The sequence below is a fragment of the Neomonachus schauinslandi genome, chromosome 7 (assembly GCF_002201575.2).
Source record: "Neomonachus schauinslandi chromosome 7, ASM220157v2, whole genome shotgun sequence".
NCBI lineage: Eukaryota > Metazoa > Chordata > Mammalia > Carnivora > Phocidae > Neomonachus > Neomonachus schauinslandi.
This window is the reverse complement of record NC_058409.1, coordinates 86497385-86524267: the sequence shown is the minus strand read 5'-3', so window position 1 is coordinate 86524267 and position 26883 is coordinate 86497385. Positions and strand designations below refer to the sequence as shown.

At 40.0% G+C, this 26883-nt stretch overlaps 1 protein-coding gene across 1 annotated transcript in view; it reads right to left on the bottom strand.

The window, feature by feature from the left end:
- Nucleotides 1-26883, bottom strand: part of UIMC1 (ubiquitin interaction motif containing 1) — a 178138-nt gene that overhangs the window by 105706 nt on the left and 45549 nt on the right. Inside the window, exon 2 of the mRNA XM_021698718.1 lies at nt 16453-16607. Coding sequence (XP_021554393.1) covers nt 16453-16607 — 155 coding nt within the window. The remainder of the gene's footprint in view (nt 1-16452; nt 16608-26883) is intronic.

Here is a 26883-nt window from a genome sequence, read left to right as displayed (position 1 = left end):
ACACCAGGCTCCCTGCTCAGTGCGGAGTGTGGTTCTCCCTCTGCCCCTCTCCCGTGCTTGTGTGCCCTCCCCCTCTCAAGTAAAAAAAATCTTTAAAAATAATAATAGTAAAAATAAATTAATTAAAAAGTAAAAAAATAATAATAAACAGAGTCTCAGGAACCCACAGGACAATATCAGAAACTATAAAATTTGTGTTATCTGAGCCCCTGAAAAAAAGGAGAAAGGATATGGAGTAGAAAACATACTTGAAGAAATAATGGCTGAACCTAGCAAAAAGAAATAAATTCAAAGAAATCCACATCCACACACACCATAATCAAAGTGCTGAAAATCCAAGGTGATGAAAAAAAGTCTTGAAAACAACCAGAATAAAATAGCATACTATATAAAGAAGAATGATCCAGGGACTCCGAATTTCTTATCAGAAACTATGGAAGCCAGAAAGCAGGAGAACAACATTCTTAAAAGTGAAAAAGGAAAAGAACTGTCAACCTACAATTCTATATCCAACAAAAACATCCCTCAGGAATAATGGTGAAATAAAAACATTCTCAGCTGTAGGAAACAAAGACAATTTGTCATCAACAGACTTGCTCTAAAAGAAATGCTAAAGAAAGTTCTTCATGGTTCTTTGTAAGATCAATAAAGCAAATAAACTTCTAACCAAATTGACAAAAAAAAAGAAAAATATCGGAATGAAGGAGGGTAACCATTTCAGACACCAAAACATGAAAAGGATAATACGGGAATATTACAAAAACTCCATGCACATAAATTCAACAACTGAGAAACAGATAAATTCTTGAAACACAAACAACCAAAGTTTACTCAAGAAAAAACAGATGACCTGAATTGTTCCTATATCCGAAAAAGAACTTGAATTAATAGTTTAAAACCTCCAAACCTGTATTTTTGTGCATTTTTTATTTTTTTTTAATTTTATTACATTAAGTTAGTCACCACACATTACATCATTAGCTTTTGATGTAGTGTTCCATGATTCACTGTTTGAGTATAACACCCAGTGCTCCATTCAATACATGCCTTCCTTAATACCTATCACTGGGCTAACCTATCCCCCCACTCCCCTCCCCTCTAAAACCCAGTTTGTTTCTCAGAGTCCATAGTCTCTCATGGTTCGCCTCCCCCTCCGATTTCCTCCCCCTTCATTTTTCCCTTCCTACTATCTTTTTTTTTTTTAAACACATAATGTATTCTTTGTTTCAGAGGTACAGGTCTGTGATTCATCAGTCTTACACAATTCACAGCACTCACCATATTTGGTGCATTTTTTAAAAAGATTTTTTGTTTTAGAATGCATTGTAAAAATACCAACACACTACACTTTTAAGTATTTATTAAAAACTAATTTGTAGCCTAGTTGTGTAAGCAAGTTCTAATAAGCTTAAAGAATCTTAAAGATAATTCCTTTACTATACAGACTGTGGCAGGACAATAAAAGGTGAAAAATTTCCTCCCATTTGATAGCTTAAACCTGATTCTAAAATCTAATGAAGACAGTACAAAAAAAGACAATTATACAAAACCAGTACCACTAGGAACAGATGCAAAACTCCTAAATAATATATTGAGAAAGCAAATACAATATTATGTTAACATAATACATCACGACCAAGTAAGATTTACTCCAGATTGCAGATGTGCCAAAATTAGAAAATATATTAATATAATACATAATATTAACTGATTAAAGGAGAAAAATATAACTTCTTGTTTTTTTTTTTTTTTTTTTTTTTTAAAGATTTTATTTATTTATTTGAGACAGAGAGAATGAGAAAGAGAGCACATGAGAGGGGGGAGGGTCCGAGGGAGAAGCAGACTCCCTGCCGAGCAGGGAGCCTGATGCGGGACTCGATCCCGGGACTCCAGGATCATGACCCGAGCCGAAGGCAGTCGCTTAACCAACTGAGCCACCCAGGCGCCCTAACTTCTTGTTTGATAATGAAAAGGCATCTGATTAAATATCCATTCCTAAAAATACTAATGTTATATAAGCAATTAAAGAATATTTCTGTAACATAATAAGGAACAGAAATACGACACAAAGAGCAAAATATCTGAACAGTTTACAATTAATCTCAAGTCAAGACAAAGATGTACTCAATCCCTGAAATCAACCAACATTATTCTGGAAGCTACAGTCAATGTAATGAAACAAACAACAAAGAAAGGTTTAAATACTAGAAAGGAGGAGGAGCAAGATGGCGGACGAGTAGGAGACCTAAATTTCGTCTGGTCCCAGGAACTCAGCTAGATAGGCATCAAACCATTCTGAACACCTACGAACTCAACAGGAGATCAAAAAAAAGAATAGCAGCAACTCTCTGAACAGAAAAGCGACCACTTTCTGGAAAATAGGATGTGCGGAGAAGTGAGTCCGAGGCGATATTCGGGGAAGAAAGACGGCGGGGGAGGGGGCCTCCGTTGGCTGATACCAGCAAGTGATAGAGCAGCAGAGCACAAAATCGGAACTTTTAGAAGTCTGCTCCGCTGAGGGACGTCACTCCAGTGGCTAAGCGTGGGGGGGGGGGGCGGAACCCTCACTGGGACAGTGTAGTCTCAGGACCCTCAGGGTCACAGAAAGACCGGGGGTGCCTGAGTGCAGCAGAGCTCCCAGGTATCAGAGTGAGGAAGCCGGCTGCACAGACGGTGCCGAGGAGGATTGGGCTCTCAGCTCAGGGTTGCCATAAACCGTGATCCACGGCACAGTTGGGCCACCGCTCTTCCAGCAGGGACCCAACAAGCAGCAGATCCAGGGAGACTCCCCTTCCTCCCCTGGGAGGAGTGGCGCGGGAGCGCACCGCAGGAATCTTCTGGGTTTGGAGACTCCACACCGAGTCGGGTGCAAGGGATAGAAGGGCTCAGTCACAGGCCAGGTGAGCACGGAGTGCAGCCGGAGACTGGGGAGACGGGCGTGATTGACTGCTTTTCTCTGGGGGCTCACTGAGGAGTGAGGCCCCGAGTTCTCGGCTCCTCTGGGGCGGAGACTGGGAGGCCACCATTTTCACTCTCGTCCTCCAAAGCTGTAGGAAAGCTTGCAGGGAACAAAAGCTCCGGAGAGCAAACCGGAGCAGATTACTTAGCCCGGCCCCCAACAAGGGCAGGGCAATTCTGCTTCTGGCGAAGACATCTGAGAATCACTGCGACAGACCCCTCCACCAGAAGATCAGCAAGAACAGTTAGCCAAGACCAAGTTTACCAATCAATGAGAACCGCAGAACTCCAGCGCTAGAGGAATACTGCACATAGAATTCATGGCTTTTTTCCCAAGATTCTTTAGTCTTTCAAAGTTCATTTTTTTTTTTTTGAATTTTACTTTTTCCCTTTTTCAACCATTCTATCCCTTCATAGTAGTTAACCTTATTTTTGGTATATATATATATATAAGTTGTTCTCTCTTTAAAATTTTGGGATACAGTTTCTTCTAACAGACCAAAATATACCCTAAATCTCTAGTGTATGGCTTTGTTCTAGTCTCCTGCCTGATCACATTCTCTCCCTTTTTTTTTTTTAAATACTCTTTTTTCAACCAACTTCTTTTCAATTCCTTTTATAAAATCTTTTATAATTATCATCTTTACAGTCATATTCCACCCCTTCATCGTATTAACCCTTATTTTTGTACAATATAAGTTTTTCTTTCTTTAAAATTTTGGGAGGCACTTTCTTCTAACAGACCAAAATACGCCCAAAATCTAGTGTGTGGCACTGATCTATGCACCAGCATGACCATATTTGATCATATCCTGTTTTTTTTTTGTTTCATTTTGGTTTTGTTTGTTTTTATCTTTTTCTTTGCTTTTTCTTTTTTCTTTCTTTCCCTTTCTTTTTCCCCGGTTTCAGGTCTCTTCTGATTTGTTTAGTGTATATTTTCTGGAGATGTTGTTACCCTGTTAGCATTTTGTTCTCTCATTCATCTATTCTCCCCTGGACAAAATGACAAGATGGAAAAAATCACCTCAAAAAAAAGAACAAGAGGCAGTACCGACTGCCAGGGACCTAATAAATATGGACATTAGTAAGATGTCGGAACTAGAGTTTAAAGATACTACCTGGGCTTGAAAAAAGCATGGAAGATATTACAGAAACCCTTTCTAGAGAAATAAAAGAACTAAAATCTAACCAAGTTGAAATCAAAAAGGCTATTAATGAGGTGCAATAAAAAATGGAGGCTCTAACTGCTAGGATAAATGAGGCAGAAGGGAGAATTAGTGATATAGAAGACCAAATTATGGAAAATAAAGAAGATGAGAAAAAGAGAGATAAACAACTACTGGATCATTAGGGCAAATTTCGAGCGATAAGTGATACCATAAGACGAAACAATATTAGAATAATTGGGATCCCAGAAGAAGAAGAAAGAGAGAGGGGGGCACAAGGTATACTGGAGCAAATTATAGCAGAAAACTTCCCTAATTTGGGAAAGGAAACAGGCATGAAAATCCAGGAAGCACAGAGAACCCCTCTCAAAATCAATAAAAATAGGTCAACACCCCGACATCTAATAGTAAAACTTACGAGTCTCATAGACAAAGAGAAAATCCTCAAAGCAGCTCGGGAGAAGAGATCTGTAACCTACAATGGTAGAAACATTAGATTGGCAACAGACCTATCCAGAGACCTGGCAGGTCAGAAAGGACTGCCATGATATATTCAGAGCACTAAATGAGAAAACTATGAAGCCAAGAATACTATATCCAGCTAGGCTGTGATTGAAAATAGAAGGAGAGCTTGTTTGGAGGTTCTAGCAGGGGAGCGCAGCTACTCATATACCCGTGACTGAGATAAAAAGTTTCCAGGACAAACAACAACTAAAAGAATTTGCAAACACGAAACCAGCCCTACAAGAAATCTTGAAAGGGGTCCTCTAAGCAAAGAGAGAGCCTAAAAGTAACATAGATCAGAAAGGAACACAGACCATATACAATAACAATCACCTTACAGGCAATACAATGGCACTAAATTCATATCTTTCAATAGTTAACCCTGAATGTAAATGGGCTAAATGCCCCAATCAAACAACACAGGCTATCAGATTGGATAAAAAAACAAGACCCGTCGATATGCTGTCTGCAAGAGACTCATTTTAGACCCAAAGACATCCCCAGATTGAAAGTGAGGGGGTGGAAAACCATTTACCATGCTAATGGTCATCAAAAGAAAGGTGGGGTGGCAATCCTTGTATCAGACAAATTAGATTTTAAACCAAAGACTGTAATAAGAGATGAGGAAGGACACTATATCCTACTTACAGGGTCTATCCAACAAGAAGATCTAACAATTGTAAATATCTATGCCCCTAACATGGGAGCAGCCAATTATATAAGCCAATTAATAACAAAAGCAAAGAACCACATTGACAACAATACAATAATAGTGGGGGACTTTAAGAGCCCCCAAACTGAAATGGACAGATCATCTAAGCAAACGATCAACAAGGAAATAAAGACTAAATGACACACTGGACCAAATGGACTTCACAGATCTATTCAGAACATTCCATGCCAAAGCAACAGAATACACATTCTTCTCAAGTGTCCATGGAACATTCTCCAGAATAGATCACATCCTAGGTCACAAATCAGGTCTCAACCAGTACCAAAAGACTGGGATCATTCCCTGCCTATTTTCAGACCACAATGCTTTGAAACTAGAACTCAATCACAAGATGAAAGTTGGAAAGAACTCAAATACACGGAGGCTAAAGAGCATCCTACTAAGAATGAATGGGTCAACCAGGAAATTAAAGAAGAATTTAAAAAATTCATGGAAACCAATGAAAATAAAAACACAACTGTCCAAAATCTTTGGGATGCAGCAAAGGCAGTCCTAAGAGGAAAGTATATAGCAATACAAGCCTTTCTCAAGAAACAAGAAGGGTCTCAAATACACAACCTAACCCTACACCTAAAGGAGCTAGAGAAAAAACAGCAAATAAAGCCTAAACCTAGCAGGAGAAGAGCAATAATAAAGATCAGAGCAGAAATCAATGAAATAGAAACCAAAAGAACAGTAGAACAGATCAATGAAACTAGGAGCTGGTTCTTTGAAAGAATTACCAAGATTGATAAACCCCTGGCCAGACTTATCAAAAAGAGAAATGACCCAAATAAATAAAATCATCAATGAAAGAGGAGAGATCACAACCAACACGAAAGAAATACAAACAATTATAAGAACACATTATGAGCAACTCTATGCCAGCAAATTAGGTAATCTGGAAGAAATGGATGCATTCCTAGAGATGTATCAACTACCAAAACTGAACCAGGAAGAAACAGAAAACCTGAACAGACCTATAACCACTAAGGAAATTGAAGCAGTCATCAAAAATCTCCCAACAAACAAAAGCCCAGGGCCAGATGGCTTCCCAGGGGAATTCTACCAAACATTTCAAGAAGAATTAATACCTATTCTTCTGAAACTGTTCCAAAAAACAGAAATGGAAGGAAAACTTCCAAAATCGTTTTATGAGGCCATCATTACCTTGATCCCCAAACCAAAGACCCCATCAAAAAGGAGAATTACAGACCAATATCCTTGATTGAACAAGGATGCAAAAATTCTCACCAAAATACTAGCCAATAGGATCCAACAGTACATTAAAAGGATTATTCACCACAACCAAGTGGGATTTATCCCTGGGCTGCAAGGCTGGTTCAACATCCGCAAACCAATCAATGTGATACAAAACATTAACAAAAGAAAGAACAAGAAACGGGGCGCCTGGGTGGCTCAGTCGTTAAGCGTCTGCCTTTGGCTCAGGTCGTGATCCCGGGGTCCTGGGATCGAGCCCCGCGTCAGGCTCCCTGCTCCGCAGGAAGCCTGCTTCTCCCTCTCACACTCCCCTTGCTTGTGTTCCCTCTCTCGCTGCCTCTCTCTCTGTCAAATAAATAAATAAAATCTTTGAAAAAGAAAGAACAAGAATCATATGATCCTCTCAATAGATGCAGAAAAAGCATTTGACAAAGTACAGCATCCTTTCTTGATCAAAACTCTTCAGAGTATAGGAATAGAGGGTACATACCTCAATATCATAAAAGCCATCTATGAAAAATCCACAGCAAATATCATTTTCCATGGGGAAAAACTGAGAGCTTTCCCCCTAAGGTCAGAAACATGGCAGGGATGTCCACTATCACCACTGCTATTCAACATAGTATTAGAAGTCCTAGGCACAGCAGTCAGACAACAAAAAGAAATAAAAGGCATCCAGATCGGCAAAGAAGTCAAACTCTCACTCTTTGCAGATGATATGATACTTTATGTGGAAAACCCAAAGACTCAACCCCAAAACTGCTAGACCTCATACAGGATATCAGTAAAGTGGCAGGATATAAAATCAATGCACAGAAATCAGTGGCATTCCTATACACCAACAACAAGACAGAAGGAAGAGAAATTAAGGAGTCGATCCTATTTACAACTGCACCCAAAACCATAAGATACCTAGGAATAAATCTAACCAAAGAGGCAAAGGATCTGTACTCAGAAAACTATAAAATACTCATGAAAGAAATTGAGGAAGACACAAAGAAATGGAAAAACATTCCACGCTCATGGGTTGGAAGAACAAATATTGTGAAGATGTCAATGCTACCTAGAGCAATCTACACATTCAATGCAATCCCTATCAAAATACCATCCACTTTTTTCAAAGAAATGGAGCAAATAATCCTAAAATTTGTATGGAACCAGAAAAGACCCCTAATAGGCAAAGGAATGTTGAAAAAGAAAAGCGAAGCTGGTGGCATCACAATTCCAGACTTCAAGCTCTATTACACAAAGCTGTCATCATCGGGCACCTGGGTGGCTCAGTTGGTTAAGCGACTGCCTTCGGCTCAGGTCATGATCCTGGAGTCCTGGGATCGAGTCCCGCATCGGGCTCCCTGCTCGGCAGGGAGTCTGCTTCGTCCTCTGACCTTATCCCCTCTCATGTGTTCTCTCTCTCTCATTCTCTCTCTCAAATAAATAAATAAAATCTTTAAAAAAAAACAAAGCTGTCATCATCAAGACAGTATGGTACTGGCACAAAAACAGACACATAGATCAATGGAACAGAATAGAGAGCCCAGAAATGGACCTTCAACTCTATGGTCAACTCATCTTCAACAAAGCAGGAAAGAATGTCCAATGGAAAAAAGACAGTCTCTTCAACAAATGTTGGGAAAATTGGACAGCCACATGCAGAAGAATGCAATTGGACCATTTCCTTATACCACACACAAAAATAGACTCAAAATGGTTGAAAGACCTCAATGTGAGACAGAAGTCCATCAAAATCCTAAAGGAGAACACAGGCAGCAACCTCTTCGACCTCAGCTGCAGCAACTTCTTCCTAGAAACATCGCCAAACACAAGCGAAGCAAGGGCAAAAATGAAATATTGGGACTTCATCAAGATAAAAAGCTTTTGCACAGCAAAAGCAACAGTCAACAAAACCAAAAGACAACCGACAGAATGGGAGAAGATATTTGCAAATGACATATCAGATAAAGGGCTAGTATCCAAAATCTATAAAGAACTTATCAAACTCAACACCCAAAGAACAAATGATCCAATCAAGAAATGAGCAGAAGATATGAACAGACATTTTTCCAAAGAAGACATCCAAATGGCCAACAGACACATGAAAAAGTGCTCAACATCGCTCGGCATCAGGGAAATCCAAATCAAAACCTCAATGAGATCCCACCTCACAACCAGTCAGAATGGCTAAAATTAACAAGTCAGGAAATGACAGATGTTGGCGAGGATGAGGAGAAAGGGGAACCCTCCTACACTGTTGGTGGGAATGCAAGCTCGTACAGCCACTCTGGAAAACAGTATGGAGGTTCCTCAAAAAGTTGAAAATAGAGCTACCATACAATCCAGCAATTGCACTACTGGGTATTTACCCTAAAGATACAAATGTAGGGATCCGAAGGGGTACATGCACCCCGATGTTTATAGCAGCAATGTTCACAATAGCCAAACTGTGGAAAGAGCCAAGATGTCCATCGACAGATGAATGGATAAAGAAGATGTGGTATATACATACAATGGAATATTACGCAGCCATCAAAAGGAATGAGATCTTGCCATTTGCAACAATGTGGATGGAACTGGAGGATATTATGCTGAGCGAAATAAGTCAATCAGAGAAAGACATGTATCACATGACCTCACTGATAGGAGGAATTCTTAATCTCAGGAAACAAACTGAGGGTTGCTGGAGTGGTGGGGGGTGAGAGGGATGGGGCGGCTGGGTGATAGACATTGGGGAGGGTATGTGCTATGGTGAACGCTGTGAATTATGTAAGACTGTTGAATCACAGACCTGTACCTCTGAAACAAATAATACATTATATGTTAAAAAAAAAAAAAAAGAAGAAGATAGCAGGAGGGGAAGAATGAAGGGAGGGAAATCGGAGGGGGAGACGAACCATGAGAGACGATGGACTCTGAGAAACAAACTGAGGGTTCTAGAGGGGAGGAGGGTGGGGGGATGGGTTAGCCTGGTGATGGGTATTAAAGAGGGCACATACTGCATGGAGCACTGGGTGTTATACAAAAACAATGAAATCAGGGAACACTACATCAAAAACTAATGATGGGGGCGCCTGGGTGGCTCAGTCGTTAAGCATCTGCCTTCGGCTCTGGTCATGATCCCAGGGTCCTGAGATCGAGCCCCACATCGGGCTCCCTGCTCCACAGGAAGCCTGCTTCTCCCTCTCCCACTCCCCTTGCTTGTGTTCCTGCTCTTGCTATCTCCCTCTCTGTCAAATAAATAAAATCTTAAAAAAAAAACCCAAAAAACTAATGATGTAATGTATGGTGATTAACATAACATAATAATAAAAAAATAGAATAAAAAAATACTAGAAAGGAAAGAAAAAAATAATCATTATTAGCAGATATAAGTGCCTACCTAAAAAACCCAAGATAATCAACAGAACAACTATTTCAAAAATCTGTGATGGATCAATGGAACAAAATAGAAAATCCAAAATCAAATCCATTTATAGACAAGATTTTAGTTCACAATAAAGGTAAAACTTCATCTTTGGAGAAATGATTACTGAAAAATGTTGGTAAAAGCATGTAACCATTGAAACTTTTTTAGTATACATGTACTGTTTTGTTTTTTCTTTAAGATTTTATTTATTTATTTGAGCAAGAGAACGCACGAGCGGCGGGGAGGGGCAGAGGGAGAGGGAGAAGCAGACTCCCTGATGAGCCAGGAGCCCCACGCAGTGCTCAATCCCAGGACCCCAAGATCATGACCTGAGCCGAAGGCAGATGCTTAACAGACTGAGCCGCCCAGGCACCCCTACGTGTACACATAAATGTAGTACAACTATAGAAAAGCATGGAAAGCTAAAACAAATATAGTGGTTACCTCTATATGGGTGGAAACGGATGCAACTGGTGAGGGTCATACTAAGTCAAAAGGAATTCTAAGGTAGTAAATACAGGTGTTCAGATTATTTTTTAAAACTATGATTTACATTTTATGTAAATGTAAAAACCATATGATTATTTCAAAATGTAGAAAAAGTATTTGACAAAGTACAACATCCATTCATGATAAAAACCCTCAAAAAAGTACGTCTAGAGGGAACATACCTCAAGATAATAAAGTCCTTATGTGAAAAACCCAGAGCTAACATCATACTCAATGGGGAAACACTGAGAGCTTCCCCTAAAGTCAGAAACAAAACAAGCATGTCCACTCTCACCACTTTTATTCAACATAGTACAATCAGACATCAAGAAATAAAAGGCATCCAAATCAGTAAGGAAGAAGTAAAACTTTCACTATTTATAGATGACATGATACTATATAGAGAAAGCCCTAAAGATTCCATCAAAAAACTACTAGCAATGGAACGCCTGGGTGGCTCAGTCGGTTAAGCGTCTGCCTTCGGCTCAGGTCATGATCTCAGGGTCCTGGGATCGAGCCCCACATCGGGCTCCCTGCTCCGCGGGGAGTCTGCTTCTCACTCTCCCTCTGCCCCTTCCTCCCCCTCCCTCCACCTGCTCTCTTTCTCATTCTGCTCTCTGATAAATAAAAATCTTAAAAAAAAAAAAAAAACTACTAGCACTGATAAATGAACCCAGTAAAGTCACAGGATACAAAATTAATGTACAGAAATCTGTTGCATTCCTATATACTAATAACAAAGCAGCAGAACATGAAATTAAGAAAACAGTCCCATTCACAATTGCACCAAAAACAATAAAATATCTAGGAATAAACTTAACCACAGAGGTGAAAGACCTATACTCTGAAAACTGTAAAACACTGATGAAAGAAATTAAAGATGACACAAAGAAATGGAAAACCATTCCATGCTCATGGGTTGGAAAAATAAACATTGTTAAAATATCTATACTGCCCAAAGCAATCTACACATTTAATGCAATCCCCATCAAAATACCAACAGCATTTTTCACAGAAGTAAAACAAAAAAAATCCTAAAATTTGTATATGAATAACCAAAGCAATCTTGAAAAAGAGAAACAAAACTGGAGGCATCACAATTCCAGACTTCAAGTTATACTACATAGCTGTGGTGATCAAAACAGTAGGCTCCTGGCATAAAAACAGACACATAGATCAATGGAACAAAATAGAAAACCCAGAAACAAACCCACAAACATATGATCAATTAATCTTCAACAAAGAAGGAAAGAATATACAGTGGGAAGTCTCAACAAATTGTGCTGGGAAAACTGGTCAGCTACATGCAAAAGAATGAAACCTGACCACTTTCTTATACCATACACAAAAATAAACTCAAAATGGATTCAAGATCTAAACGTGAGACCTGAAACTATAAAAATCCTAGCAGAGAAGACAGGCAGTAATTCTCTAACACTGGCCATAGGAACAGTTTTCTAGATATGTCTCCCGAGACAAGGAAAATAAAAACAAAAATAAACTACTGGGACTACTTCAAAATACAAAGCTTCTACACAGAGATGCCTGGGTGGCTCAGTCAGTTAGGCATCTGACTCTTGGTTTCAACTCAGGTCCTGATCTCATGGCCAGGCCCCATGCTCAACAGGAGTCTATTTGGATATTCTCTCCCTCTGCCCCTTCCCCCGTTCATGTACTCACTCTCTTAAATAGATCAATAGGGCGCCTGGGTGGCTCAGTCGTTAAGCGTCTGCCTTCGGCTCAGGTCATGATCCCAGGGTCCTGGGATCGAGTCCCACATCGGGCTCCCTGCTCTGCCGGAAGCCTGCTTCTCCCTCTCCCACTCCCCCTGCTTGTGTTCCTGCTCTCGCTATGTCTCTCTCTGTCAAAAAAACAAAATAAAATAAAATCTTTAAATAGATCAATAAATCTTAAAAAAAAAAAAAAAAAAACCTTCTGCACAGCAGAGGAAAAAATCAACAAAACTAAAAGACAACCTACTGGGGGCGCCTGGGTGGCTCAGATGGTTTAAGCGTCTGCCTCCGGCTCAGGTCTTGATCCCAGGGTCCTGGGATTGAGCCCCGCATCGGGCTCCTGGCTCAGCAGGGAGCCTGCTTCTCCCTCTCCCTCTGCCTCTTTCCCTACTCATGCTCTCTCTCTCTGTATCTCTGTGTCTCAAATGAATAAATAAAATCTTAAAAATAAATAAATAAAATAAAATAAAAGGCAACCTACCGAATGGGAGAAGATATTTGCAAATGACGTATCTGATAAAGAGTTAGGTATCCAAAATATATAAAGAACAGGTACAGCCAATACCCAAAAACCAAATTATCCAATTAAAAAAATGTGCAGATGACATGAACAGACATTTCTCCAAGAAGACAACCAGAGGCTCCAACAGACAAATGACAAGATGCTCAACATCACATCAGGGAAATAACAAATCAAAACGACAATGAGATATCACCTCACACCTGTCAGAATGGCTAAAATCAAAAACACAAGAAACAACAAGTATTGGCAAGGATGTGGAAAAAAAGGAACCCTCTTGTATTGTTCGTAGGAATACAAACTGGTGCAGATGCTGTGGAAAAGAGTATGCAGGCTCCTCAAAAAGTTAAAAATTGAACTACTCTTCAATCCAGTAATCATGCTACTGGGTATTTATCAGAAAAATACAAAAACACTAATTCAAAGGGATATATGCACTCCTGTGTTTACAGCAGCATTATTTACAATAGCCAAATGATAGAAGCAGCTCAAGTGTCCACTGATAAATGGATAAAGAACATGTGATATGTGTGCACGCGCACACACACACACACACACATATACAATGGAATATTATTCAGCCATAAAAAAGAATGAAATCTTGGGGCGCCTGAGTGGCTCAGTCCTTAAGCGTCTGCCTTCAGCTCAGGTCATGATCCCGGGGTCCTGGGATCGAGCCCCACATCAGGCTCTCTGCTCCGCAGGAAGCCTGCTTCTCCCTCTCCCACTCCCTCTGCTTGTGTTCCCTCTCTCACTGTGTCTCTCTGTCAAATAAATAAATAAAATCTTTAAAAAAAAAAAAAATGAAATTTTGCCATTTGCAATGACCTTGATAGAGCTAAAGAGTATAATGCTAAGTGAAATAAGTCACACAAAGAAAAATACCATATGATTTCACTCATATTTGGAATTTAACAAATAAAACAAATGAGCAAAGGAGAAAAAAAAAAAGAGAGAGACAAACCAAGAAACAGACTCTTAACTATAGAGAACTGATAGTTACCAGAGGGGAGACTGGAGGTGTCGGGGTGTGGATTTGGGTGAAATGGATGGTGGGGACTTAAAAAAAAAAAAAAAAACGGGGGCACCTGGGTGGCTCAATCAGTTAAATGTCTGCCTTTGGCTCAGGTGATGATCCCAGGGTCCTGGGATCGAGCCCCGCATGGGGCTCCTTGCTCAGCAGGGAGCCTGCTTCTCCCTCTCCCTCTGCCTGCTGCTCCCCCTGCTTGTACTCTCTCTCTGTCTCTGTCAAATAAATAAAACCTTTTAAAAGAAAAACAAAAATAAAAAAACTGATTTATATTTTATGGACTCTCCTGTATGACACAGCTGACAATTTTTTAAAAATTAATGAGCTAGATCTATATATGTTGTTATAAAAAGATCTGCAAGAAATAAGTGAAAAAGCAAAAAAGCATATGTAGCATGATTTCTTTCCTGTAAAAGATTTTATTGATGGTATATGCATAAAAAATTGGGGGGAAGAACACAGAAGAAATTATTGCCTTTTATTAAATGTACACTGACCGAGGTGTATACCTTCATTATATACCTTTCTATACTATTTTGTTTTCAAACAGTTTTAAACTGTTTTTATTTTGTTTTAACAAGTATGTATATAACAATTTAATGAATCTGTGTGTGTTTGTGTATAACTATTTTATTTTTGTAAATATTAAGACAGGTTATTCAAGTGGTAGAATTGATGAACTGTTTCGTTTTCTTCTTTATACTTTTATACCTTTCTTTAAAAAGAACTATTTAGACAAAATCCTAATTAAAAACTAAACTATAGGGGCGCCTTGGTGGCTCAGTCATTACGCATCTGCCTTCGGCTCAGGTCATGATCCCAGGGTCCTGGGATCGAGCCCCACATTGGGCTCCCTGCTCCGTGGGAAGCCTGCTTCTCCCTCTCCCACTCCCTCTGCTTGTGTTCCCCTCTCTCGCTGTGTCTCTCTCTGTCAAATAAATAAATAAAACCTTTAAGAAAAAAAGATTTTTAAATAAATAAATAAATAAATAAAATAAACTATAAGGAAACTCAAAAAAATAAATACCCAATAGAGATATAAAAAAATGTTCAGGGGTGCCTGGGTGGCTCAGTTGGTTAAGCGACTGCCTTCGGCTCTGGTCATGATCCTGGAGTCCCGGGATCGAGTCCCACATCAGGCTCCATGCTTGGTGGGGAGTGTGCTTCTCCCTCTGACCCTCCCCCCTCTTGTACTCTCTCTCTCATTCTCTCTCTCTCTCAAATAAATAAATAAAATCTTAAAAAAAAAAAATATTTCAAAAAAAATGTTCAATTTTCCTAATTAAAAATATACAACATTTTGATTATCAAATTTGGGGAAAAATGTGGTTAATAGTCTTGGCAAGAAACAAGGCAACTAATGCACTACTGATAAGAATATAAATAAGAACAGACTGTGAAGGTTCTCATGAAGTATACCACATTAATATTCTAAACTTATCTTGTAAGGACTAGACAAAGATTTTTAAGTAAGCAAGTACAACAATCTAAAATCTGGGGCGCCTGCGTGGCTCAGTCGTTAAGTGTCTGCCCTCGGCTCAGGTCATGATCCCAGTGTCCTGGAATCGAGCCCCACATCGGGCTCCCTGCTCTGTGGGAAGTCTGCTTCTCCCTCTCCCACTCCCCTTGCTTGTATTCCCTCTCTCGCTGTCTCTCTCTCTGTCAAATAAACAAAATCTTAAAAAAAAAAATCTAAAATCTGAATTCTTGGAGCACCTGGGTAAGGTTCAGTCAGTTAAGCGTCTGTCTTTGGCTCTGGTCATGATCCTGGGGTCCCGGGATCAAGACCTGTGGGATCAAGCCAAGCCCCGCATCAGGCTACCTGCTCAGCAAGAAGTCTGCTTCTCTTTCTGCCCCTCCCTCCTGCTCTGCTCTTTCTCTCTCGCTCTCAAATAAATAAAATCTTTAAAAAAATAAAATATCTGAATTCTTAAAAAAAAGAATCTGAATTCTTAAAAAAAAGTTTAGAGTAAACTATGTGAAATAAAAGAAAAAAATTTTGGTAGGGAAAAAAACAAAGGGAGACAAGCAAGTTCAGAGTCTGTTACCAGAACTCAAATAACAGATGATCAGAAAAGAAATGGAAATGGAAGAGGAAGAATAGATCTCAGTGTCATTCTAAGAGGTAAACACTAAAGGATGTAGTGAAAAGGGGCACCTGGGTGGTGCAGTCAGTTAAGCATCTGACTCTTGATTTTAGCTCAGGTCATGATTTCAGGGTTGTGGGATTGAGTCCTGTGTCAGGCTCTACACTGGACATGGATTCTCTCCCTCCTTCTACTTCTGCCCCTTTCCCTGCTTGTGCATGCACACGCTCTCTCTCTCAATAAATAAAACCTTTAAAAAAAAAAAAAAAAAAGGATGTGGTGAATGATTAGCTATAAAGTATGAGAAAGAGGAATGAGTTGGGGAACCTGGGTGGCTCAGTCGGTTAAGAGTCTGCCTTCAGCTCAGGTCATGATGTCGGAGTCCTGGGATCAAGCCCCACATCGGGCTCCCTGCTCAGTGGGGAGTCTGCTTCTCCCTCTCCCTCTGCCTCTTACCTGGCTCATGCTCTCTCTTGCTCTCTGTCTCTCAAATAAATAAATAAATAAATATTTAAAAAAAAAAAAAAAACTGCATGCTCTGGCAAGTTGGCATTAAGTTATAGTTGCAAAACAAACCAGTCATGGAGAAGGCATAGTTTGAGACCTAGAGCTCCACTCTTCAGAATACTGACCTCTCCATCACTATCAGATATCACAATGAATGCATCTTCAAGTCTACGTTTCCTCTTCAGATTGACAGAACTGGCAGTTTCTGCATCTTTCTTCTCCAGGTTCTGAGCTTCAGAGGCTTCTTTAACTTTTTTCTTTCTCCGTGGCATTCTTTCGTCTGAAACACAGGGTAAGTAATTTACTCAAAGTGTAAGTTTTCCAGATGCTGTTTGTTTTTTGTTGTTTTTTTTTTTAAGATTTTATTTATTTTTTTATTTTTATTTTTTAAATATTTTTTTTTTTTTTTTTTTAAAGATTTTATTTATTTATTTGACAGAGAGAGACACAGTGAGAGAGGAGCACAGGCAGGGGGAGTGGGAGAGGGGGAAGTAGGCTTCCCGCTGAGCAGGGAGCCCGACGCGGGGCTCGATCCCAGAACGCTGGGATCATGACCTGAGCCGAAGGCAGGCGCTTAACGACTGAGCCACCCAGGCGCCCCTATTTTTTAAATATTTTATTTATTTACTTGACAGAGAGAGACACAGCTAGAGAGGGAACACAAGCAGGGGGAGTGGGGGAGGGAGAAGAAGGCCCCCTGCCGAGCAGGGAGCCCGATGCGGGGCTCGATCCCAGCACCCCGAGATCACGACCTGAGCCGAAGGCAGACGCCCAATGACTGAGCCACCGAGGTGCCCCTATTTATTTATTTGACACAGAGAGAGAGCTAACGAGAGAGAGAGAGCACAAGCAGGGGCAGCAGGCAGAGGCAGAGGGAGAAGCAGGCACCCCGCTGAGCAAGAAGACCAATGTGGGGCTCGATCCCAGTACTCTGGGATCATGACCTGAGCCAAAGGCAGACACTTAACCGACTGAACCACCCAGGCACCCCTCCAGATGCTATTTGTAACTCAGTCATGTAACAGAAAAAGGTTTCCATCTAAAAGAAGTAAAATGACTTCTGAACATGTCCAATACTCACTAAAATTTCAATTTTTCTATTTAAAAAACTATATCTGGATATATCTCATCTCTGTAGGGACATTTCAATAGAAATAATACAACAATTTATCCTAGTTCCTTAAACATTAACTTAGATACTGGTTCTCTTTTTTAAGATTTACTTACTTGAGAGAGTGCACACACGCAATCACACATGCTAGTGGGGGAAGGGGCAAAGGGAGAGAATCTTCAAGTGGACTCCCCACTGAGCACAGAGCCCAACATGGGGTTCAATCTCATGACTCATGAGAGCATAACCTGAGCTGAAACCAAGAGCCGGACACTCAATCGACTGAGCCACCCAGGCACTCCAGATAACTGGCTCTCCTGACTACATATTATAATTTACAAAAAAAAGAATTTTTTTCAACAATGATGCCTCAGCTTGATAAAGGTTTTCTTTAAAAAAAAAAAAAAAAAAACAGTTAATATCATACTTAAAGGTAAAAGTTTTCTCCTTAAGACAGGAACAATACAGGATGAACATTATCTTGGAGGTTCTAGGCAGGTCAATTATGCAAAAAGAAATAAAAGACATCCAGATTGGGAAGGAAGTAAAACTATTACCATTCACAGATGACATGATCTTGTGTTTAAAAAACACTAAAAATGGGCGCCTGGGTAGCTCAGTCGGTTAAGCGTCCAACTCTTGATTTCGGCTGGGGTCTCGGTCTCAGGGTCCTGGGATCAAGCCCTGCACTGGGCTCCACACTCAGCGGGGAGTCAGCTTGGGGATTCTCTCTCCTTCTGCCCCTCCCCCTGCTGGTGCTCTTTCTCGCTAAGATAAATTCATAAATCTTTAAAAAAATAAAAATAAAAAACACCAAGAACTCCACTGAAAAACTATAACTAATGAAGAAGCTCAAAAAGACTGCGGCATGCAGTCAATATACAAAAAATCAATTGTACCGTTATTCACGAGCAATAAACAATCCAAAAAGAAAAGTTTAAAAATTCCATTTCTAGGGGCGCCTGGCTGGGCTGGCTCAGTCGGTAGAGCATGTGACTCTTGATCTCAGGGTCTTGAGTTCAAGCCCCACATTGGGTGTAGAGGTTACTTAAAAAATAAAATCTAGGGGCGCCTGGGTGGCTCAGTTGTTTAAGCGACTGCCTTCGGCTCAGGTCACGATCCTGGAGTCCCGGGATCGAGTCCCACATCGGGCTCCCTGCTCGGCGGGGAGTCTGCTTCTCCCTCTGACTCTCCCCCTCTCATGCTCTCTCTCTATCACTATCTCTCTCAATAAATAAATAAAAATCTTTAAAAAATAAATAAAAATAAATAAAAATAAAAAAAATAATAAAATAAAATCTTTGGGGGCGCCTGGGTGGCTCAGTTGATTAAGCGACTGCCTTCGGCTCAGGTCATGGATCCTGGAGTCCCAGGATCAAGTCCCGCATCGGGCTCCCTGCTCAGCAGGGAGTCTGCTTCTCCCTCTGACCCTCCCCCCTCTCATGTGTTCTCTCTCAAGTAAATAAATAAAATCTTTAAAAAAAAATAAAATAAAATAAAATAAAATCTTTAGGGGTACCTGGGTGGCTCAGTCAGTTGAGCATCTGACTTTTGATTTCGGCTCAGGTCATGATCTCAGGGTCATTAGATCAAGCCCCGTGTCAGGCTCTGCACTGGGTGTGAAGGCTGCTTAAGATTCTCTCTCTCCCTCCCTCTCTCTCTCTCTGCCTACCCCCCTCCCGACTCACACACACACACACACACACACACTGTCCCTCTCTCTCAAAAATAAAATAAAATCTTTAAAAAGTAAGAAAAAACAGGGCGCCTGGGTGGCTCAGTTGGTTGAGCGACTGCCTTCGGCTCAGGTCATGATCCTGGAGCCCTGGGATCGAGTCCCGCATGGGGCTCCCTGCTTAGCAGGGAGTCTGCTTCTCCCCCTGACCCTCCCCCACCTCATGCTCTCTCTCTATCTCATTCTCTCTCTCAAATAAATAAAATCTTTTAAAAAAATTAAAATTAAAATTAAAAAATAAGTAAGAAAAAACAAAATTCAATTTCTACTAGCATCAAAAATAATAAAATTCTTACAAATAAATCTAACAAAATAAGTGCAAGACTTGCAAATGAAAACTTAAAAGTATTATTGAAGGAAGGGTCCAGTTCAAGGTGACATTGGAAGATCCTGAATTAACCTCCTCCTCCTATAGATACACCAAATCTACAAATATATATGGAACAAATTCTAAAATAAACCTAAAACCTGGCAGAGCAACCCATTCACAAATGAAAGGGAAACCACATTAAAGAAAGTAGGTAAGGTTAAGAGATAATCTCATAAACCCCACCCCAGGCACAACAAACCAAAATGGGGAGGGAACTCAACCCAGGAGCTTCTCCCTGAGGAGAGACAGTTTGAACCCCATATCTGGCACCACACCTTTTAAGACTTACACCTGAGAGATAAGCCCCCTAAACATCTAGCTTTGGAAGCTAACAGAGCTTGCATCCACAAGACTTCCAAAACTAAAGGAACTGAAAAGCCGTTCTCAAAAAGCTGACATGCAAATTCATGCACCCCAGAGCTCAGCACAAAGGTAGACAAGTGAAAAGCACCCAGACTTTCTGTGAAAAAGGCTTATTTCCTTATCTTAAAGCATCAGCCTGAGAGACAGCATCTAATTCAACATGCATAGGTGCCTAATGAAGTATTCCAAAGACAGAGGCCAGCAGGCACCATCTTTGCATCTCCATCTGCCTCACTCAAGCTTGCCAGTATCTCCCAGAAAGGACTTTGTACCCTTGTATGATACTCCAATTTTTACAGCTGCTTCCCAGGGGATACTCCCAGACCACCTGCCTCTGGGGGCCACCAGGCCTTATGCTGACAGTCCTGCAGGACTTTGTATATTTGTATACATTAAAAGCTACAGCCTGAGAATCTGGCTTCCAATCAGCCTTAATCTAGGTGGTGACTGAGTTCCTCCCCTTTGGGACACTCACAGTTCTTGGCATACCTTCAAGTGCTGGGAGCCACTAAAAATATAGTAGGCTGCTTGGATAACCACAAAGGTTTGAGAGACAACTAAATGCTAAGGCAAGGTTGAAAGACAAGGTTCATCTCCTACATAAGGCCACTCTTTCAAAACTCAGAGAGTTGCTGGGGTTTTTTTCTTAATTATTTTAAATTCAATTAATTAACATATAATGTATTATCTGTTTCAGGAGTACAGGTCTGTGATTCATCCGTCTTATATAATACCCAGTGCTCATTACAACACATACCCTCCCCAATGTCCATCACCCACTTACCCCAGCCCCCCAACCCTCCTCCTGTCCAGCAACCCTCCTCCCGTCCAGCAACCCTCCTCCCGTCCAGCAACCCTCCTCCCGTCCAGCAACCCTCGGTTTGTTTCCTAAATTAACAGTCTCTTATGGTTTGTCTCCCTCTCTGATTTTGTCTTATTTTATTTTTCCCTCCTTCTCCTATGATCCTCTGCTCTGTTTCTTAAATTCCACAAATGAGTGAAACCATATAATTGTCTTTCTCTGATTGACTTATTTCGCTTAGCATAATACCGTCCAGTTCCATCCATGTCATTGCAAATGGCAAGATTTCATTTTTTTTCATGGCTCCAAGAGTTGCTGTCTTATCTAATGCACAGAATCAACATGGAGAGTAAAGAAAATGAAAAAAAAAAAAAAAAAACAACAGAGGAATACGTTCCAAACGAAAAGAATTAGCTAAAAGTTCAGAAAAACACCTTAACAAAAGAGAGGTAAGTGATTTACCTAACAAAGGAGTTCAAAATAATGGTCATACACCCAAATGGCCAATAGACACATGAAAAAGTGCTCAACATCACTCAGCATCAGGGAAATACAAATCAAAACCACAATGAGATACCACCTCACACCAGTCATAATGGCTAAAATGAACAAGTCAGCAAACAACAGATGCTGGCGAGGATGCAGAGAAAGGGGAACCCTCCTACACTGTTGGTGGGAATGCAAGCTCGTACAGCCACTCTGAAAAACAGTATGGAGGTTCCTCAAAAAAGTTGAAAATAGAGCTCCCTACGACCCAGCAATTGCACTACTGGGTATTTACCCCAAAGATACAAATGTAGTGATCTGAAGGGGCACCTGCACCCCAATGTTTACAGCAGCAATGTCCACAATAGTCAAACTATGGAAAGAGCCCAGATGTCCATCGACAGATGAATGAATAAAGAAGATGTGGTGTATATGTATACAATGGGATATTACACAGCCATCAAAAAATGAAATCTTGGGCGCCTGGGTGGCTCAGTTGGTTAAGCGACTGCCTTCGGCTCAGGTCATGATCTTGGAGTCCCGGGATCGAGTCCCGCATCGGGCTCCCTGCTCGGCAGGGAGTCTGCTTCTCCCTCTGACCCTCCTCCCTCTCATGCTCTCTGTCTCTCATTCTCTCTGTCTCAAATAAATAAATAAAATCTTTAAAAAAAAAAAAATGAAATCTTGCCATTTGCAATGACGTGGATGGAACTAGAGGGTATTATGCTAGGTGAAATAAGTCAATCAGAGAAAGACAATATCATATAATCTCACTGATATGTGGAATTTAAGAAACAAGACAGAGAATCACAGGGGAAGAGAGGGAAAAAATAAAACAAGACAAAACCAGAGAAGGAGACAAACCATAAGAGACTTAATCTCAGGAAACAAACTGAGGGTTGCTGGAGGGGAGGGGTGTGGGGGGATGGGGTGGCTGGCTGATGGACTTTGGGGAGGGTATGTGTTATGGTGAGCACTGTGTATTGTGTAAGACTGACGAATCACAGACCTGTACCCCTGAAACAAATAATACACTATATGTTAATAAAAAAGAAAAAAACCTCTAAACAAAACACACACACACACAAAGAAATAAATATTTGGTATGCACTCCTAATAAAAACAAATAAATAGTGATCATAAAATCGCTCCCTGAGTTCAGAAGAATGGATAACCAAAGTAAGAATTTCAATTAAAAAATAAAAAATATTAAAAAGTATCAATAGAAGTTTTACTGAAAATGTACTGAAGAATACAATAACTGAACTGAAAAATACAAGGAGGACTTCAACATCAGATTAGATGAAGAAGAAAGGATCACTGCACTTGAAGACAGATTAGTGGAACTCAATTAGAGCAGCAAAAGAAAAAAGATGAAAAAATGAGTGGATACATTAAAGAACTTATAGGACAATATCAAGCAGACCAACATTCTTATTACAGAAACAAAAAGGGCAGGAAAATTACTGAAGAAATAATGGATAAAAACTTCCCTAACCGGGGGAAAGAAACAAGACATCCAGATCCAGGAAGCCCAGAGAGTTCTAAAAAAGATAAACCCAAAGGAATCCACACCAAGACACATTATAATTAAAGTGTCAAAGTTACAGACAAGGAAAAAACCTTAAAAGTAGGAAAGAAAATGAACATGTTACTGTGACTACAATAATTTGTTAAGGGACACAAAGATAAAAATATGTAAATTGTGGGGGTGCCTGGGTGGCTCAGTCATTGGGCATCTGCCTTCAGCTCAGGTCATGATCCCAGGATCATGGGATCAAGCCCTACATCGGGCTCCCTGCTCAGCAGGAAGCCTGCTTCTCCCTCTCCCACTCCCCCTGCTTGTGTTCCCTCTCTCACTGTGTCTCACTCTGTCAAATAAATAAATAAAATCTTAAAAAAAAAAAAAAAAAGATGTAAACTGTGACATCAAAAACATGTTGGGGGCTCCTGCGTGGCTCAGTCAATTGAGCATCCAACTCTTGGTTCAGCTCAGGTCATGATCTCGAGGCAGTGGGATCAAGCCCTGCATCCAGCTCCACGCTCAGCAGAGAGTCTGTTTGAGATTCTCTCTCCCTCTCCCTCTGCCCCTCCCCACTAAAATAAATAAATAAATCTTTTTCTTAAAAAACGACGTTGTAGGGAGACTAAAAATGTAGAGCTTTAGAATAAGCTCAAACTTAAGTTGCCTAGCAGCTTAAAATAGACTGTTGTACATTGTTTTAGGTAAGCCTCATGACAATCACAAAGCAAAAATCTATAGTAGATATATAAAAGATAAAGGAATCTAAATATACCACAAGAGAAAATCATCAAATCACAAAGACAGCAAGAAAAGAAGGAACAGAGGAATTACAAAGCAGCCAGAAAACAACTAACACAATTGCACACACACAAAAAAGGCAGTAAGTACATAACTACCAATAATTACTTTAAATGTAAATGGGCTAAATTCTCTAATCGAAAGACTCAGAGTGGCTGAATGGATTAAAAAAACATATCAAAACACATGAAACATTTCAAATGCAACATTCTCTCCAGATGTCCTTAACTGCTTTACATAGTAAATGTAAGGAAATTAAGGCCTAAACTTGTGGCTGAAATTTCAACATTCTAGAATAAGAAAAATATGAAGTCAATTTATCACAAACATATAAAACCTATTTTTGTAGGTATATCTGCTTTGTTTATCATAATATCATCTAAAACAAAAGTACATATTTATTTTTCAAAACTGTTATTCTGTTCTTCCTTCACTTACCCATTTATTTTTCTCCTCCTAAATGAAAATTAGGATCATTTACAAAGACTGCAACTTTATTTTTTCTTAAAGATTTATTTATTTGCGAGGTGCCTGGGTGGCTCAGTCAGTTAAGTGTCTGCCTTCGGCTTAGGTCATGATCCCAGGATCCTGGGATCAAGCCCTGCATCCGGCTTGATCCTTAGGAGAGGTTTCCTTAGGAAGGAGGAGACTTTCCTTAGGAAAGTCTAAAGAGGGAGTCTGCTTCTCCCTCTGCCTCTCCTCCTGCTTGTGCTCTCTCTTTCTCTGTCAAATAAATAAATAAAATCTTAAAAAAAAAAGATTTGAGAGAGAGAGTGCACATGCACCTTGTGCTTGTGCAAGCAGGGGGAGGGACAGAGGGAAAGAGAGAGAATCTCAAGCAGATTCCCCACTGAGCACAAAGCCCAACTTGGGGTCCAATTCCACAAGCCCAAAATCATGACCTGAGCTGAAATCAAAAGTCGGATGCTTAACCAACTAAGCCACCCAGGCGCCCCTTGCAACTTTAGAATTAGTATGGAAACTAAGCTTTTGTTCAACAGGAACATGACACTGTGTTGTACAAAGCCAATACAAATGAAATCTAATGAAAAGACTGATTCTTGGCTGCCTAAATGAATTGGCTATTTAAATAAAATATAACACATTAAACAGCTAAAAAACAATGGAAGGCAAAAAGATGTAAGACTATTTTCATCATAGTTTACGTATTCAATTCCATTGCTGTGAAGAAGATATCTGTAATTATATAACACAATAAATGCCATAGTAATCCACAAAAAGATGGGGCCTGGGTCAGCTAGGTTGGGTAAATTGGGAAAGGCCTTGTTGGAGGTGGACTTTGAGCAGGATGCTGAAGAATTATATTGTGTTTTAATGATGGTTACTATCTTATTTCCTTAGGAAAGTCTAAAGTTACAGAGGTAGAAACTGTTTCTTATTCACATCTGAATCCCAGTATTTAGCTCAGAACTTAGCTTTCAATAAATGTTACTGAATAAATGATTAAATACTTTAATGACCAAATGAGTGTATGAATAAACAAACTGGATTTGGAAAGGCATAGAAGATGGGAAAAAGACAAATACAGTGTGCCTGTTATTCAGGGATCTGAAATATATTCAGATAGAAGCTAAATGTCCCTGTCAAAATTAAAAAGAAGTAGAAACACAAACAGGCTTAGGGGCAACTCTGGTAGAGTGGTAAAGTTACAATTAACATCTACAGAGTTTCTTAAATTTTTCATCTCAATGGATTCTGTATTTTTAATTTGGAAAAGATTTCTAATATAAATTACTGAAAAAGCTTTTTTATTGAGGTATCAAATATTTTCTGAATCCAATAAAAAAATAAAGTGAGGGGTGCCTGAGTGGCTCAGTCAGTTAAGCATCTGCCTTTGGCTCAGGTCATGATCCCAGGGTTCTGGGTTTGAGCCCCGTATTGGGATCCCTGCTCAGCAAATGAAATTATTCATTTGAGAGAGCAAGAATGAGAGAGAGAAATGGTGCAGCTGTTATGGGAATTAGTACGGCAGTTCCTCAAAATACTAAAAATAGAATTTTCATATGATCCAGCAATTCCCCTTCTAGATATATACACAAAAGAAGTGAAAGCAGGGATTCAAACATATTTGTACATCCACATTCACAGCAGCATTATTCACAATAGCCAAGGAGTGGAAGCAACTTAAATGTCCACTGACAGACACAAAATATGATATACACATACAGTGAAATATTATTCAGCCTTAAAAAAAGAAGGCAACTCTGACATATGCTTCAACATGGATCAACTTTGGGGCGCCTGGGTGGCTCAGGAGGTTAAGCATCTGCCTTCAGTTCAGATCATGATCCCAGGATGCTGGGATCAAGCCCCACATTGGGCTCCCTGCCCAAAGGGGAGCCTGCTTCTCCCTCTCCCTCTGCCTGCCACTCCCCCTGCTTGTGCATGCACACACTGTCAAATAAATAAAATCTTTTAAAAAATGGATTAGCTCTGAAGACATTATGCTAAGTGAAATAAGTCAGACACAAATGGACAAAGTAGTCAGATTCATAGAACAGAAAGTAGAATGGTGGTTGCCACAGGCTGGGGGAAAGGAAGGATGTGTAGTTATTGTTTAATGGGCAGAGTTTTGGTTTAGGAAGATGAAAAAAGTTCTGATAATGGATGGTGCTGATGGTTGAATGACAATGTGAATGTACTTAATACCAACAAACAGTACACTTAAAATGGCTAAAATGATAAGTTTTGAGTATATTTTGGTAAAATTTTATATATTTGGTAAATTATGTACACTTTGCTACAATTAAAAAAAAGAAAAACAGCAAAGGCATATGCAGTTGACCTTTGAACAACGTGGGTTTGAACTGTGCAGGTCCACTTATATGTGGGTTTTTTTACAGTACAGTACCATAAATGTATTTTTTTTAAGATTTATTTATTTGAGAGAGAGAGCACGTGCGCGCACAAGTGGAGGGGCAGAGGGAGGGGTAGATAAGCAGACTCCTCCTCACTGAGCAGGGAGCCCAACACAGGGCTCGATCCCAAGACCCTCAGATCATGACCTGAGCCAAAATCGAGAGTAGGATGCTTAACTGACTGAGCCACCCAGGAACACCATAAACGTATTTTTTATTATTCTCTTAATGCCTTTTCTTATTGCCAGCTTAACTTATTGTGGGAATACAGTAATATAATACATATAACATACAAAACATGTGTTAATTGATTGTTTATGTTATCAGTGAGGCTTCCAGTCAACATCAGGCTATTAGTAGTTAAGTTTTTGAGGAGTCAAGAGTTGTACACAGATTTTCAACTGCACAGGGTGTCACACGCCTAACTTCTGTATTGTTCAAGGGTCAACTATACATAATCTCATGGAAAAATTTCCAAGACGTGCAC